This window comes from Jatropha curcas, chromosome 10 (genome assembly GCF_041381405.1).
Source record: "Jatropha curcas cultivar XTBG-Jc1 chromosome 10, XTBG_Jcur_1.0, whole genome shotgun sequence".
Lineage (NCBI taxonomy): Eukaryota > Viridiplantae > Streptophyta > Magnoliopsida > Malpighiales > Euphorbiaceae > Jatropha > Jatropha curcas.
The window spans coordinates 9542613-9559780 of NC_143160.1; the positions used below are offsets into that span (position 1 = coordinate 9542613).

The following is a 17168-nucleotide window of genomic DNA, read 5'->3' on the forward strand; positions in this document are numbered from 1 at the left end:
CAATGTTTGATTAATTTCAAGAATAATTTAATATAGATAGTTTAATTTTAGTGGATATTAACATAAGAATATATTAGGAAAAAATAAAATAAAAATTATATTTTTTTCTTTTGGGAAATATAATTCATTAATAATAAAATCAAGTATTACAAATACTCAATTAGATAAAATTCGTTGATCCTTTAACAAATCAAATGAATTATCTATACTCTTTTAAATAAAAAAACTATAATTAAAGGAAACAATATTGAACTATTTGGCTTAAAGATAACCTTGACCGATATAAATATTCATTAGTCATTTAATTGATTTGGATGATAAAATAACTTTTTCAAATCTTCTATGCTTGAATGGTTTTTCCAAAAATTTATTGCATATGACATACACGAGTGAGTTTTTGTCATTATGAGTTAATAGTATCAATGGGGGAATATGTCACACTATTAAGCTTCATTGATCGAAGATACACATCAATGAAATAAGATTTAAATTCTCCAACCAAATCAAATCAAATATCATATCTTTTAGTAACAAATCTTCACAAAAAAGAAACTAAACCCTCACAGAAGAATGGACAAAAAAACTTCAAATACAAAGACAAATCAATAATAACAAAAAACAAAGAAAAAATAAATTTGTTAGAAGAAAATAGGTATGAGTTTATAAAAAACGAATAAAAGATCAAGAGCGAGAAGAAAAAATGAAAGTAGGGATAGGGAGCTATCACTGATTAACAGTAGCAGCACCAAACAAAAACTAGAATTAGATAGGCTAGAGAGAAAAGAGAAGGAGAGAAAACCTAAAGCCTAAGATGACTTTGATATTATAGTTTAACTATATTAACTAAAATTTCTTAATACATGTGTAAGTTAAATCATACAAAAAAAATTAGGACAGAGAGAGTAATAATTTTATTTTACGTCAGATTTTCAAAAGAGAGTCTTGTCCTCCCTATATTCTTTGCATTAACATTAATAAGGTGTTGTGCTAAATAGCTTAACTTAGGTCTATTATAATTTTCATTATAACAAGTCAAAATGTTCATAATGCACCCTACATGTTCAATGCAACGGAATTTATCAGCAATATACAAGGGGTATTTTAAACATTTTCACCCGCTACACTGAAAATTGTGTTAGTCACAAGTTCGGTCATATATATTTTTATTAATAAATCCTAATATCTATCATATTCAAAAAAAATTTATCATTGCAATTATCATCATTATTATATTAATTGCATAAAATATTAAAGGTTACATTACAATTTGATAAGGATATCTAAGAAAATTAGTTTTAGAAGAATATTTGTTTAATCCTTTAAAAAAAAAAAAAAGAAAAGTTGTTTGACAAGCATATTTTATTTCTTATAAATTATATTATTTCAATTTTGTTTGATCAGTTGATCATTAATTTTGTAAAATTAAAAATCCGGTTAACCAATTATTTTAATTAATTTAACGGGTTTTTCAATTTTCTAAATAAATTAAGAAAATTAAGTAATTTGATTTAGTTTTATCAAACAAATTTACAAGAATTTGCCGTTAGCAAACCGTAAAAACTAAAAACTTCACTAGAAGGTTAACCATTCTTGCTTGGTTGATATTTTTCCTACATTCCTTTGCCAAGAAGAAAAAAACGTGCAACGAAATTGCCAGGAGAGTCGATCAACAAAGCGTTGTTATATTTCTCATTTTCACACTCTTCTTCAACTGAAAATCTTCAATCCGATCCGATTCTCCACCGATGGCCGCCCAATCCTCCGCCGCGGCCACAACCAATATCATGTTAGCAATCTACGAGAAGAAAACCACCTCCGTTGACCTCTACCGTCCTCTCCGCAACTATATCGCCATGTTCTACTCTGAGCGCGAAGCTCAAAACCTAGAAGACGACCTCCAAACTCTTAAGCAGTATCGCACCGATGTAGAACGCCAATCTGATCCTTCACCGACTTCTCGCCGTGACCTCCTTCAGAATTACTATAAAGCCCTTTGCTTAGTTGAAACTCGCTTCCCTATCTCTCCGGATAAAGATCACATCAATAGTGTGACGTTTGTGTGGTACGATGCGTTTAAGCAGAAGCAGAAGGCTTCGCAGCAGAATATTCATTTAGAAAAGGCTGCAATTCTTTTCAATTTGGGTGCTGTGTATAGTCAGATTGGGCTTTCGTTTGATCGCACTACTGTAGAAGGGAGACGGCAGGCTATTCATTCGTTTATTGCAGCTGCAGGGGCGTTTGCTTATTTGAGAGATAATGCAGCGACTAAGGCGTCGATGGGATCGAGTACGACCGTCGATGTGTCTGTTGAGTGTGTGGGAATGTTGGAGAGGTTGATGCTGGCTCAAGCGCAGGAGTGTGTGTTTGAGAATACCATTGCTAAAGGGAGTACTCCAGGGGTCTGCGCTAAGATTGCGAGGCAGGTAAGTGGCAATTTTTTTTTTTTTAATTTGTGTTTAATTTGTTGAGTGTTTGTTTAATTTTGGATGATGATGGTGAAAATGTAAAAAAGTTTTAGATTTATTGATATGTAATTATGGGTATTATGGTACCGTAAGGGATGGATCGATTGACTTGTGACCTGCATATAAGTGGTAAATTTAGCTGAATTATGAGAATGGGTTACAGAACAAGTGATTTCTTTCAGGCGATTATACTGGAGTAATGTATTCATAAGCTACAGCTGATTTTTGTTTCCAAAGAAGTGCATAAGTTATTGGAGAAGCTAGAATGCTTTGGATATTAATATATTTATTGTTAGTCCTGCAGTGGAAATGATGACATAATATTGGTACTGTAAGAAGGTGGTGAACGTTTTATGGGCACAGTGTTATAGGTAATTTTGGGCTTCAATTTCGTGAGTTTGTAGTTGACTCATCAGTTGCTTAGCAATAGAGAATGATTTCATTGTGCTATTGTTGTATCATAAATACCTGTAAAATCTGCACATTTAATAGAGTTCTGATAGAGGCTGTTGTACTTTTGCTTTCCCTTGATTGTTACAAATGTTATAAATTCTGGTGATTTAGTGTCAATATAACTAGCTGTCTTATGCGTGTAGCAGCCTGAGATATTCTTTTGCAAAATTTAGATTCGATTGAGCTATGAAATGAAGACATGGGATTTTGGCTAGTTGAATATGTGTTTGTTTGAATTTGTTTGTTTTAAGTTGATATGGGATGCTAATAATTTCAGGTTGGGCTATATTATGAGGAAGCTTTAGCTGCACTGAATGTTGCACCTTTGAAGGATCATTTTGACAGGCCTTGGATTGTTCATGTCCAGTTGAAGGCAGTTTTGTTCTATGCTGAAGCTTGTTATCGGTATGGTTTAGAGCTGCATGAGAAAGAAGAAGTGGCGGAAGAAATTGCACGGTTAAAGAGTGCGGTCAGTGCCTTATCTGAGGCAAAGAAAAGCTCTAAGGGGGCTGCAGCACAGCTTCTAGAAGCAATTAGCAAGCTTGAATCCAATATCAATCGCAATTTGGATAGGGCTGTGAAGGAAAATGATAGGGTGTACCTCATGAGGGTTCCTTCTCCAAGTTCCTTGCCTCCTCTTCCAGCATTTTCTATGGTAAAGCCGATGGCAATGAATGAGGTATTAGATGCAAGCAAGGAAAAGATGTTCGCAAGTCTTGTTCCAGACAGTAGTGCAAAAGCTCTTTCAAGGTATACTGAGATGGTTGATGAAGTTATAAGGACACAAGCTGAGAAATTACAGCAAGCCAGTGAGCTAACTCGAGTGAGGCTCAAGGAAATGGACCTGCCAGAATCAATTCTTGCTTTGGAAGGAAATTTTACGCTTCCAGCAGATCTTAAGGAAGATGTGGAGGCAGTGCAGATTAGTGGGGGACCAGCTGGCCTGGAAGCTGAATTGCAGCAACTTAGAGATTTGAGAAGGGTGAACCAAGAATTGCTGGTCCAGACTGAGGAGCTTTTACAGAAAGAAGCAACAGAAGATGCTCAATTTAGAAGCCAATTTGGCACACGGTGGACTAGGCCTCAATCCAGCACTTTGACAAAGAACTTGCAGGATAGGTTAAATAGATTTGCAGCTAACTTGAAGCAAGCTGCAGACAGTGATGGCAGAATAGAGCGTTCAGTAAGGGATCATTCTCCACTCATGTCAATCCTTGACCGCCGACCGGTATGTCATTTAAACAATATGCATTATTTTTCATGTGTGTCTCAGAGGAATCATAATTCATTAATTTTTCTTTGCTGATAATGTTCTTAAGGAATTTAACCTTACTTTTTTTTTTTTTGCCAATTGTTGTGTTCATTTGATCTATGCCAGACATATTGATCAGTGAAAGAAAGAGCACCACTTGTGGGATTAAATCTCCAAAATATTTATTGACTTTTAATTTCTTCTATTGCATAATATACTAATGCTCTATTCTATTGGAGTAATACGTGGTTACTGTATAATATTTTCATGATCCTTTTGACGTTATCAGATAGAATCTGCTCTTCCAACTCTGGCTCGGCCAATAATGTCGTTGGATGCCAATGAAGATGCTATAGTGGGGTCGCTGAAGCAGAGCTTGGTATATTCTTCTTTCAATGCTGAACTTTTTGATTATTTTTAAAAGTGTGCTTATGAATGTTGTTTTTTTTTTTTTTTGAATTTCAAGTTTTCCCCTAACCGAGCTCCTAGAACGGAAAAAATGAAAGGAAAAAAGAAAGGAGGGAAAATGCTGATGCTTTTTCAATGCCTGGATCATGTCATGCAAGTTCATTTTTTTTATATAATTTTTTCTCTTGGTCTTCTTCTATGAATGGCACATGTTAGGGCTAGCTTCCCGTGAGCATTTCATGGCACGCGCATACACACAACGATTGAAGTTATAGCTTCAGTTGAAAGTTAATTTTGTATTCCAGTACCTCGTCCAATCTATACTCATATACAATTATTGTCAAAGGCAAACCTGACCTATTTTCTGATTCACTGTTGAGAATAAAATCTTGACATCACAGGAGGAAGTATATTTGCTTGTGAAATAACAGAACTGCCCTAATTAGCTACTAGGGCAATAAAATTTAGATTTTTTTCCCTTTTTTTAATGTCTGAAGTACTAGTCATCTTGTAATATTTGAAATATGTTGCAGATCAGTGTGAATGATGTGAGCCACTAGGTTAAATATGATTTTATCATAAAATATTTTGATTAAGAAAAATTTGGAAGGATGCATCAGTGTTGTCAGTAGGTGCTCCAGGTCCCTTGCCTTGGCTCTGAGGCAAGGCGAGGGGTAGGTGTCTGGTATACCTTCAGGCAAGGCGACATCAACTAGTCATTGCCTAGGCGCTAAGGTGCAGCAAGGTTCAAGCGAGCGCCTCAAATAAAAAATTGCCTATTTCCCGTATAGATATTAAAATCTTAGGTTAACATTTAGTAGAAGTACATATATGGAAAAAAAAGTTAAAATCGGCTGGAGTATAGTAAGTTTGACAGCCATTAAATAATTAGGTCAAAATTTAACACAAATATGTGAAAAAAAAAAAAAGGAAAGCGGCTGAAAATTGGAAACTTTGACAGTCATTAAATAAAAAGATCAAAATCTAATCTAACCATTAAAAATAACTACAACAAATATGGAAAAAAAGAACAGATGAAAGTGGCTTCAAATTTGGAAGTTTGAGAGCCAATCAAAGAATTAGGTAAATAAAATCTAATAATCAGGAAAGGAAAGCATGTAGGACGTCTGCTACATGAAAAGACACAGCAGAACTCAACCAAAATAAAGAAGAAAAATCCTCTATCTCAGCTTGAGGAACAATAATTTAACTAACGAACTCGGTCTCAACCTGAAGTACAACTTCAATACATGAAGTTTTATATATTTTTGAACCTTTGATTCTTTAACAATACATCTAGAATTATAAATTATCTAATGCTTTTTGGAACCAATATAGAATTCTAAATTTTGAGTCATCTAGAATTTTTGAATCCTCACATCATTTGGGCGAGCGCCTTGAGCGCTGCCTAGTGCCTGGGGCAATGATGGACCTTTTCGCCTCAAGGGCGACTAGCACTATTGACAACACTGGGATGCGTTGTTACTTTGTTAGGAAAGGAAGCGAAAAATGATTAAATGTCTAAACTTGGTTCTTGAAATTCCGTTTCTAGAATTCTGATATGAGCTACTTTCATTTACAATTGACAATTTTTGCCTGTGGGACTACGCAGCGGCAATTGGAGATTCTTGGTGCTCAACGGGCTGGTCTTGAAGATATGCTCAAGGAGATGAAAAGGAAGGTGACAATAAATTTCTACTCATACTGTTCTTTGGCAGCTTAGTTGTTGCATAACAAAATTTTCCTTTCTTTTTAAAAGAATTTCCTAAAATCAAGGTGATGTTTGACACATCAAGCTGCATGAGCCTTACTCTTCTAGAACATATAGATTCTTGCCATTGAAATATGTGATTAAACAATCATTAGCTGGCTTCCATGGCGCCTTTGAATAATGCATATGACTACTTATTGAATAGGGATCACTGAATTCACTGCTTCTTATACTTTACTGGAGATACTATTACAGCTTCTAGATTGTAAAATTCTTTGGGATTCTCCCAGTGTAACAGCATGCCATCAAGGCTCATTTATGTTGTGTTATCAACTGCTTGCAATGATGATTTTTTTTTTGGTTGAAATTTTCTTATCATGAGTTAGGAACCCCATTTTCATAATGGTGGATGCAGATTAGTTATTGTGTCCTCCTATAAATTTTTCTAACTTAAGCATCATCTATTCCACTATTTACTTGTGCTCTGTTCTTCTTCTCATGTGTTGTTCATGCATATATGGTTTCAGGATGACATACTGCCAAAGTTGATGACATCTACTGGCTCCTATGAAGATCTTTTTAGGAAAGAGATAGCCAAATATGATCAGATCTGTGAGGACATTTCCCAAAATATTGAAGCACAAGAACAAGTGTTGTTGCAAATACAGGTCTATTTCATTCTTTTGAATGTACATTTTGATATTTGCTTTAATATTTTGCGATGCTATTATGGCAATCTATGCAAGCTGCCTGCTAAAAAAAAACCTTAATAATAAATAGAATACTTTCTTCATTGAGACTTTTAAAATGCTGCAGCAATGCTGTTATTTCTTTTTTCCAGCATAAACATGCTGTTAATTTTGCACTTCTCTTACTAAGCTATTGTCCTTCTACAGGCTCAAAATGAGGAGTTCTCTGCTGTCTTCAATCTTGAAGATTACAAAGGTAGTTTTGTTTTAACTGTTGCTTCAAAATGAAGAGTTTTCTTATGTGAAGTTGTATATTAAGCATGCATTTAATCAACCTATCCATTGTCTTGCGGTTAAAAGCTTTAGGAGGTCATTATTTGCTATTTGTTGCATATTCAGATATAGAATATAAATTGAAATCATTTTTTGTCATTAACAATTTCTTGAGTATGTGACCAATATATCATAATTCAGTTTAAAAAAAAAAAGTATATGGTAATTGATTACATAGTCTGTGTTTCATAAATGAAATATTATCAATTGATATATATATATTCTTTAATTTCATAGTGAAATTATAACCTAGTGTGAAATTCTGCATATATTAGTTATAATGGCTTTGAATGGGAACCTGGTCAGATGCATGAAGTGTTGCAGTGAACTCTAGATTGGGTTCAGATTGTTTTCTATTTTATATATATGGTGTGATTAGTGTCCATTTCATGATTTGGTGTTGGTCTACATGCCTTATCTATGTTTCATAAACTTGGATGTGTGTGCTTTGAACAAGTATATGTTTTGTTCGGCTAGTTATCATTTAACATAATGGTAGTGTGATTAGAAATTTCATGATCTGGTCTTGGTCTTTACTCATTCGTCATCTATATTTGGAACATAAACTTGGGCTGGTTGGCGTAAATACATTTCTGAGGTTTTGGCTAAATCCTTGTATGGCACTCACATTCTAAATAAATAAATTACATCTGGTAGAGCCATGTTGCTTTTATATTTTTGTATAAAATAATTTGTCCTCATGAGATAGATGAAGGCAATTGTAGTCATTTGTTCCTTTAACTATGTGAAACGCTATGCAACATAATTAAGCAATATATCAATTTATGGCAGCTAAAAATGATCTGGTGTCAGTTTCATCTAACTAGTGCTGAACATGTATAAAGTTTGTCACAAATGGTGCTTGCATGTTAGATGATCTCATGCATTAGTGTGTATGAACTCTTTTGTTTTTCCTTGTCAGATAATATTTTGCAATGTGGCTTCATTTTTTATACCTTCATAAGTTTGAGCAACTTATATCCATCAATGTATCCATTATTAGGGAAATCGATGGTAAAAATTATTGGGATAGTTTTTCTAACTCTCAATTACAATTCACATAATCTCTGCCATAATTTCACATCAAGTTTTATGCCGCTTCATTATGATGACATGAAATTCTAATTTTGAATGTCTGTTTGTAATACCTTGATTCATTTTTTGTAACTGGACATTTGGATGGCCTGTTTGTACTCAAAGGTTGTCTTAACATGAAAGGAAATTTATTGCTCTGACAATGCTCTCAGTTTGCATCTCCTTGTTGAAAGGAACACACTTCTTCTGACATAAATTTTCTTCATAATTTGTTTCAGCATCTCGTGAAAAGTGTTATAAGCAGATACAGGCTGCCATAGCAAAGTATCGAGAAATAAAGGAGAATATCAATGAGGGACTGAAGTTTTACGTTACTCTTCAGGTAAAAAATTGCATATGTTGCTTATGATTAATTTTTTCTAGTTTTATTCCTATTTTATCTGTTTTTTAAATGATATTTCTGAGTTAAAAATTAAGGATGAATATATACATTGAAATCTCTGTGACAGGACGCGATCACCAATGTCAAGCAGCAATGCAGTGATTTTGTGATGACCAGAAGCATCCAGTGCCGAGAAATGATAGAAGATGTACAGAGACAAATGGCTGGGTTGAGTTTTCAAGATCGTAAGAACCCAGGTTCTTACAACTACCCAGCAGTGAACCAAGCCCATCAAACTCCAAGATCAAGTCCACCGCCTCCAGCAGAGCCTCAAAATATTTCCCATCCTCGTCCCCAAGCACATTACTACCAGCCTCCGGAGCAGCCGAGTATGCTGGGATATTCTCATCCACCTCCACCTTACGGTACTCCCCAGCAGCCACCTCCTTACCATATCGCTCCTGCTCCAGGTACTCCTTACCCACCTCCACAGGTTCAACAACAGCCACCGACAAGTCAGGAGTACGGCCAACCTGCTTATCCAGGGTGGCGGGGCCCATACTACAATGCACATGGACAGCAACCTGGATCGCTTCCTCGACCGCCTTACACTGTCCCTAATCCATACCATCCTCCTCCCCATCAAAGTGGTTACTATAAGCAATGATTGTGTAGTTTCTCTTTTTTTTTTTTTTTTTTTTTTTTTTTTTTTTTTTTTTTTTTTGGCGCCGTAATTTGATAATTTGTGAGGTGGTATTGTATTGTTCTTTGTTGGACTATTATAATGTTATTCCGCACTTGGTGGAATAGATTGGATTCAGCAAGATCTTTGCATTTGGCTGCGCAGCATAGTTCTCGTCAATAGCTAGCCGCATATCGGTTTGCACGACCGTTTTGTATAATTTTTATGTGAATGTTTAACATAAATAATAGCTTGTTAATTTTTTGAAATGTAATAAAGTAGATGGTTAAAAATAAACGCTGATACTTGAAAAAATATATGTAGTTCTTTATGATTCATAATTTAGTAAATTAACTATATATTTTTTAATTTTTTCTGCTGCAACGTAAAATGCAATTTTTCTACTTCGTAAAATATATTAATTATCATTAAAAATCAATAAATATGTCCTTTTCACTTTTCCTATATGTATGATTTTTTTTTTTTTTTTTTTTTTTTTTGGAGTGAATTCCTGCATGTATAATTAATTCTTAACTTTTTTTTGTTATGCCGTCTATTTTTCATTTTCTAACTTACGCTTTCATGATAATTAGTTATTCAAAATGCAAATCCTAATCTTACCTTGAAAATAAAGTCTTAAAATTGTAAGGATTTTTTGTTGGATACAATGCTTGTATGGATTACAGAAAATTGATAGGTACATTTATAATTAGCTCACGCTACTTCTTCGATAATGAAACATAGGTGACTTGACCCAAATCTTTAATGAATTTAATCACTGAAGTCTCTGATTCAAGATATATATATTTACATATAACAAAAAAGCATACCTACAAGTACAACATTCACAAATACATCACTTGAATGAAACAATTTTTCATGGTTTATGTTGAGCATAAATTGATGAACGAACAGCGTGATGTGGTGAGAGCGCCTTCCCGTTCACAAGGACTTGCTCTACGAAATCTACTCGAATTGATTTGAAATGGTAATGCTGATTCAATCAACATAGCAATATCATCATTTTATGATAGTTCTTTACAGTATAAAACAATATAAAACACTTGCCATTCCCAGAACCAAATACACCCTAGAAACCTACCAGAGAGACAAGGAGAGCGTGGAGGAGAAAAGATGAAATTTCTGACCCAACAATAAATGGCTTCAAATATCCAAATATATCCCAGCAGGATTGAGGTGGCCAAAAACAAATAAAAGGTGTGCAAACACATGCAAATATACATGGGAAGCAGGTTCTGAGATCAAATATCTAACTGGTTTTGACATTCAAGACCAACTGCCACTAAAGATAAATATGAAATATATATGTTTATATGTATTTGAGTGCATGTGTCAGCTTGATCTGTTAACCCAATTGGAATTCAAACAATAAAACTGAAATTGAGGCAAAAATTGTCAAAGAAATTGTTGGCAAAAAACAATTGATTAGTTAGGCGAACCAGTTTTTTTGGTATCACCTCTACTCTGCTCATCCTACTCAAAAAAATAAAAAAGGAGTTTCCTTTACGCTTATCTGACACTCAAAAACTCACTTTAACATCGGTTCACCTTAACAAGTCTCAATTATGTTAATTAAATTACACATAATTCATAATACGTAGTGCCATGCATAATGAGCATGTAACATCTCTTCTACATTTATAATAAGTCTTCTCTATTGCACACCAGATTATAGGTACTTGTATCATTTTGTTTTAGTTGTTATTTATTTTAATAACTTATTTAAAGCAAAATCAAGTAATAGACATGCAAGAAAACAGAAATGTCAGGCATCTGAATTCTTGGTTCAACCTTTAAACCAAAATCAAGCAAAGACAACAATATGCAAGAGAAGATACCTTATCCTTCCAAATAAAATCAACACAATGATAAGAAGGCTCCAGTAACGTCAACTGATCCCCCTCTTTAATCTGTAAGCAGGATGTCCATTAATAAACATAACAGCAAGTTTTCATTTTTGCAGAATAGAGCAAAATCTACGTATATGATATATCACAATGAATTAACAAGAGTGCATGTCATAGCTCAAGTTGACTGAAAACTTGAGAATACATTGACAAATTTTGAAACAATTTTATGTAAACTTCAAGTTAAGTCATTGAATTTTGATTTTGCTTTAAGGTCACTATTGCTAGATTTGATAAAATCTCAACCAAATTTTTGACATGATAGCCAAGTAAGATTTTTTTTTTTTCTCATTCCATGACTAAATAAAACTAGGCTGCAAGAAAAAGAGAGAGAAATATCACTGCAGCAAAGCACAAAATAGAAAATGAATATATAAATTCGGCGGCCAGATCTTACCGCATCGTTGCTTATACCATACACTGATAGAACAAAGCATATTTGCTTTGAATCACACACCAAATAGTATCTGAATAAAAATGAAAAGAAAAAAAAAAGAAAGAAAATCAGTTGATTCAACACAATTTATATGAACAAGATTCACAAAGTAAGAATGACAGCTTTGTAAAAAATGTGAATTATCAGTGTTTCAATCCTCTCACAAAGCTAGTATGTGCCGACAAGCAATGTGAGCCTGTCCTAAGTAATAATTTTTCTCTTGGTAATGAAGCTACTAATGCATATGGCATTACTGTAGATAGTAGTGCATTGCAAAACAACCTTTCTTGCACAAACATGATGGCGTGCAAGCACATGCACAAACACAAAGTTTGTCATCAACTAGCTAAGAGCTACTCTAAAGAAATTTCATCTGCTACCAAAACAAGTTGAAAGCAGAAGTAGCATGAGTTTGCATTCAGTTCATTTGGATGTGAAAAAAAATAACCAAATGTTTTTGAGAGTGGACTTACAGGGGGGTGACATTCTCGAGCTTAACAAAAAAAAGTACTTTCCCCACAATTGCTACTGCTTTGTTCAGGCCATCCAACAACAGGTCAACAGTGGCTCTCTTGTATGATGAATTCACTTTTAAATAAAGATGCACACGAAATCATTAGTAAACTCCAGTTAAGACTGGAAAACACACTCAGAACTGAAATTTGACTACTAACACATAAACATAAGAATAAGGTACCTCACCATTAACGGCTGCCATTGATGACGCCATAGATGCAAGTCGTTTAGCTCTAGCTTGTCCCTGAAAATTGAAACCCTAGAAAAATCAGCTGCATCTCCTAAAACCAGGCATCAAATATAGCATATGAGATCCAAGAAGAAAGGGATACATTAGCATTATTTTCAGACTTAAGTTATTAACAAATTAGACGAAAGTATTAACAAATAAGTATTCACTAAATTCCTAGTTACCATTCTCTATTGACTAACCCAAAAAATAAAAATATTACATACCTAGCAAACAATTATTTGAAACAACACGGGAAAGATTTTATATTGAATAGAAAACAAGGATAATATAACACCACATGATGTAGCAAGACACCTGATACGGACAATTAATATAAGAAAAATATATTACCCTTAACAAATTTTCTAACTTATTGAGAAGGTTAACCATCTTTTCAACTTCCTCATTAGCATTGAGACTAGGATCCTTTAAGGCAGCAGTTTCAAACTCAGTAAGAGCCCTCTCATAATTCTCCAAATATTTGTTGACCTGAAAAAAGAAACCCATCGTGCAATATTATGTTATGTGCATAGCTGAAAAATACTTGGCTCTTGAATTGGTAAAACTCAACCTAAGAAATGGCTTTCTAGAATTTTTTTAGTCAAGATGGCTTTATGTTAGTCAAATCCACATAAAAGCTTGTGAATTCATATTATTCCAATGTCTAAATTCTCTAAAATAAAAATTTCGTTAATAATAATTAATAAATTAATTTTCAGCATTTTCACCCAAGCACTGAAAGCAAAAACTTCAATTGCACTTTACTGCCAAACTCATAAGTAGCCAAAAAATAAAGGAGATAACCGTGCAATTAGAATCAAGATTACACGTAACTCAAACTCCTTCAAAAGTTTCATTTTCCAAACAAGTTGTTCCCAATCAATTGATGAGAATGCAATTTTTAACTTACTGTGGCAGAGTTAAAATACAGGTCTGGATTAGACTTCATGCTTTCATCTTTCTCCTGACATATTAACATCAAAACACTCAGTATAAAACAAAATAAAGCAAAAGAGCAAACAATCCTTGACAACCGTGAAACTGCAGAAAATTCAAAACATGGTAATCATCGTATTATCAACTGAGATGCATTATAAAAATTAGTTTGCAAAACCGTTCTTGTTTCTAAAAGAGGACTCATCAATAATCATAAATTGGATTAATAAAGAAGTTCTCAGTGCAAAGACAAACAGCATTCTGGTATGCTTTTAAAGATTGTAGAAGCTTGTTGTGATCCCATGCTCCAGTCATGAAAAAGCTTGTCAGCAATGCATTTCCTAAGTTGTCTGCCAATGAGATCAAATGTGTCAAAACAAGATGCTATTTGGGTCAAAAGCTCAATCAACTAAAAAAATCTGAAAATTTTATTCAGGCATTCTTGCAGGCTCAGTCTCATGTTAGCAAGACGATGGCTTGGCCATCACAAGTGCATGGGGGACACACTGCCCAACATTGTAACTCTTTACCGTGAAGGTGATAACCAACTTGTATATAATGAGTATCTCTTCCCCCATGCATAATTGGCGGGATTAAAGTATGTTTGCCTATCCAAAAGGTCAGATTCGCAACAAGGCTAATATATACCCACACAGAAGGTAACTCTGATGGTTTATGTTGCAGCATTTCCTATGGTTGAGCAATTATGAAGATAGCACCCAGTGAGAAGTGCAGCCTTCTCTCTGTTGATATTATCTGAGCATTAAGCTCTAGTTAGCGCCCCCCTTTTCCTCTAGCATATGTGATTGGGAGGAGGAATGGAGGTTGGGCAGATTTGTGGCGTACAGGTGTGAGTTTAAAGAAGGAAAAAGAAGGATGTCTGAATCTACATCGAGGAAAAAAAGAACAACTAACGCCGGTCTAATTTACAAACCAAAACCAACATAGACTAGGTAGACTGTCCATACATGTCTCCACATACTCTTTTGGGTGCAACCAGAAAGATAAGTTTAAAGTCAGTAACTACACCTCAAAAAACAGCTATTCAGACAGATGGCCAGCAAACATCACACCATTGCAAAATGCATATTCTATTATCAACCATTGCAAAATGTAACATCCGCCGAAAAATTTTGTAAATTATATTAAGAAATTTTGGATTAAGACAGATCAGTTGAGTGCGCCCATCAATAAAGTTGGAAAAACATGCATATTCAATGGTGAATTTAGTTTGGAATCTTACACCAAGAGTATCCATCCTTCACATCTAAAGAGATCGCATCCTTGGCATGCTGAATGCTTTCACTAACAAGTTTAGCTTGATCTTCAGCACCTATACAGGAGGAAAGTTTCTGGTAAGCATAATGATACATGGATGTTCAGATCTAAACTACAATTTTGACTTGCAAGTAACAAGAACAAGTTGAACCAAATATTTGAACCACCAGTTAGGAGTAGCCCAAAAATTCACAGTGCATAGTGGATCAGCACCAAAATACACATGCGAGGAGATTAGTGGAACATGAAGACTCATTTACTGTACCACAAAATGTCCAAGAAGTATAATTGTGGAATGGACAAGGCATTTGGGAATTCACCTCTTTTGTTCTCTCTCCCTATGTTTTTTTTCTTCAATTTCTTTGTGAGCACAAATTCCATCCTAAATAATAATTATGTTTACTAAGTTGAAACTTGTATTCGGAGAGTAAGCTCAAGGGTTGACAATATATATTTGCTCCAAACTATTCTCCATAAGGAAGCAAAAACTAACAGTAGCCACCATGTAGCCATGCAAAGATTAAAAACAAAAGGAAGAGAGTAAAAATTTGCCTTGGGCCATTCTTCTTTCAAGCATTGATAAAAGGCAAAGTATCTTCTTGTTTGGGCCCTGCATAACACAATACAAATGCAGTCAATGATAGCTAATACTTACTCATCATGAACAATGACAAAATTGACAGTAATTAAGCTCATGGCTGCACTAAACTCTTAAAACATGAAAATTCATACAAAAAAATAACCTTGCTTAGAGCGAGTTTGAAACAATTCTTCGCTGTGGATAGATCCCCCTTCTTCCAAATGCAGTTACCCAAACACAACCAAGCATCTGTAAGAGAAGGATTCAACTTAACCTGGAGCATGAAATAATCAGTTTCCTATCAACAGCATGCGGAAATTACTAGAGCAAAAGGTCAATTTTTGCTTACAGCTTTTGAGAGGTGATCATCTGCTTCTTTCCTGTAGTCAGGTAAGACATCCAATATCTTTCCTCTCAGATATTCATAAGTAGCACGTTGAACAGGTGATTTCCTTTCTTCTGAAAAATGACAAATTTTAACTAAAATGAAGATCTTGTTCCAAATGAAGGCCAACATTCAGTAAAAGAAGTGGTTTTGGGAAGTGAAATTTTTTTGACTTTTTCAGCTCCTAGCATATCTTAATTCTTGAATATCTATAATTGAACTAAAATGGCAATGGTTGACAATTAACAGCAAAGTGCTGCCATATTGTTAGAAAATTTAAGAACTCTTAGTCACATAAGCAAAATAATAAGCCAACAAGCTTTATTATCACTAATCATTAGGTCAAAACCCACTAAATTAAAGAAAAATCCACCCATGGTCCACAACCATCGTATGCAAGATCCAGTTCTTTAAAAAATCAATTGGGTTTCTAAAATTCTCTTAACCCATTTCAAGTTTCCAATCCACAAAGCCAGTATACACTTAAATCCCAATTCCTAAAAGTTCTTTTCTCTTTTCCGGAATGGTTAACTTCTTACGAAATAAAAACAAAGCTAAAACTAAAGAACAAAATCAAAATAAATGGACAGAAGGGATCAAATTTCAAAATGACAACGAACACATACAGAGAGGGGAGAGACAATACCGAGAGGAATGGAATCGAGGAGCCTGAGAGCGAGGTCGGATTCTGATTGCAATTTGGAGATCTTGTCAAGTGGGTTTTGTGGGAAATAAGTGTCTCGAAGAGCGTAAAGATCATCAGCTGCTTTTGTGACTTCCGCCCATACATCTTCTTTTCTTTCTTGTTTGGTGATGGTGTTGCTGTCGCCGCTACTATAGCTCATCGCTCTCTTGCTGTTTCGGCGTCACAGTGTAAGAAAGATCACCAAAACTGTACGGACCGAGACAAGAACTCTGCGCTCAACTCAGTTTGAAACGTTTCGTTTCCACTGAATATCCTTTTCCTACAAAGTTTGTGCATAAAACATGTCGTTTACAACATCCACTCCTGTCACGGCCACGGTTTCATTACCGCGGGTTTTGGTTTCAAAATCACATATTTCTATTAAAAAAAAAAAAAAGGTTAAAATTGGAAGCCGATCTGTTTTTGACGAGTTTAAAACTTTTGGTTTTGATTTTGAACCGAAAATAAATAATGTATTTTAAACTTTTTAAAATATTTTTTTAAAATTTGTAACTTAAATAAATAATAATAATAATAAATACTATGATCAAAAAACTAAATCAATTTAATAAAAATTTTTAAAATTCCTTTAAAAATATAATAAAATAAAAAAATAAATTAGAAGTTTTTTTAAGAACACATTTTTACAGTTTCAAACTGGAACCGTCGATTTCGATTTCAAAAAATGAAGAACCAGAACCAAACTTTGAGTTTATGGTTTTAGTTATGGTTTAGAACTAGAACTATTGACCACGGTTTTGACCGGTTCGATTTCAATTTGA

At 34.3% G+C, this 17168-nt stretch overlaps 2 protein-coding genes across 2 annotated transcripts; one reads left to right on the forward strand and one right to left on the reverse strand.

Moving 5' to 3' along the window:
• Positions 1–1588: 1588 nt before the first annotated feature.
• LOC105636899 (Endosomal targeting BRO1-like domain-containing protein) lies at positions 1589–9707 on the forward strand. Its single transcript, XM_012220296.4, has 8 exons — positions 1589–2423; positions 3196–4146; positions 4460–4549; positions 6191–6259; positions 6817–6957; positions 7186–7234; positions 8625–8728; positions 8856–9707. Exons 1-8 carry the CDS (start codon positions 1746–1748, stop codon positions 9393–9395), a joined length of 2622 nt encoding a protein of 873 aa, XP_012075686.1. The 5' UTR covers positions 1589–1745; the 3' UTR covers positions 9396–9707.
• On the reverse strand, positions 9404–16733 carry LOC105636898 (uncharacterized). The gene is made up of 13 exons (XM_012220295.4): positions 16348–16733; positions 15666–15775; positions 15480–15590; positions 15289–15346; positions 14702–14791; positions 13714–13808; positions 13433–13486; positions 12874–13011; positions 12477–12534; positions 12248–12362; positions 11736–11805; positions 11270–11341; positions 9404–10404 (listed from the first exon to the last, which is right to left on the reverse strand). The coding sequence occupies exons 1-13, from the start codon at positions 16544–16546 to the stop codon at positions 10288–10290; spliced, it is 1287 nt and encodes a 428-aa protein (XP_012075685.1). The 5' UTR covers positions 16547–16733; the 3' UTR covers positions 9404–10287.
• Between the last annotated feature and the right edge of the window lie 435 nt (positions 16734–17168).

Coding starts and splice junctions, on each gene's coding strand:
- LOC105636899 (XM_012220296.4), top strand. CDS start 1,746: ATGGCCGCCCAATCCTCCGCCGCGGCCACAACCAATATCATGTTAGCA. Junction 4,147..4,459: donor CAATCCTTGACCGCCGACCG/GTATGTCATTTA, acceptor TGACGTTATCAG/ATAGAATCTGCTCTTCCAAC. Junction 8,729..8,855: donor AGTTTTACGTTACTCTTCAG/GTAAAAAATTGC, acceptor TCTCTGTGACAG/GACGCGATCACCAATGTCAA.
- LOC105636898 (XM_012220295.4), bottom strand. CDS start 16,546: ATGAGCTATAGTAGCGGCGACAGCAACACCATCACCAAACAAGAAAGA. Junction 14,792..15,288: donor TGAAAGAAGAATGGCCCAAG/GCAAATTTTTAC, acceptor CCTCCTGTATAG/GTGCTGAAGATCAAGCTAAA. Junction 12,363..12,476: donor ATCAATGGCAGCCGTTAATG/GTGAGGTACCTT, acceptor TTTATTTAAAAG/TGAATTCATCATACAAGAGA.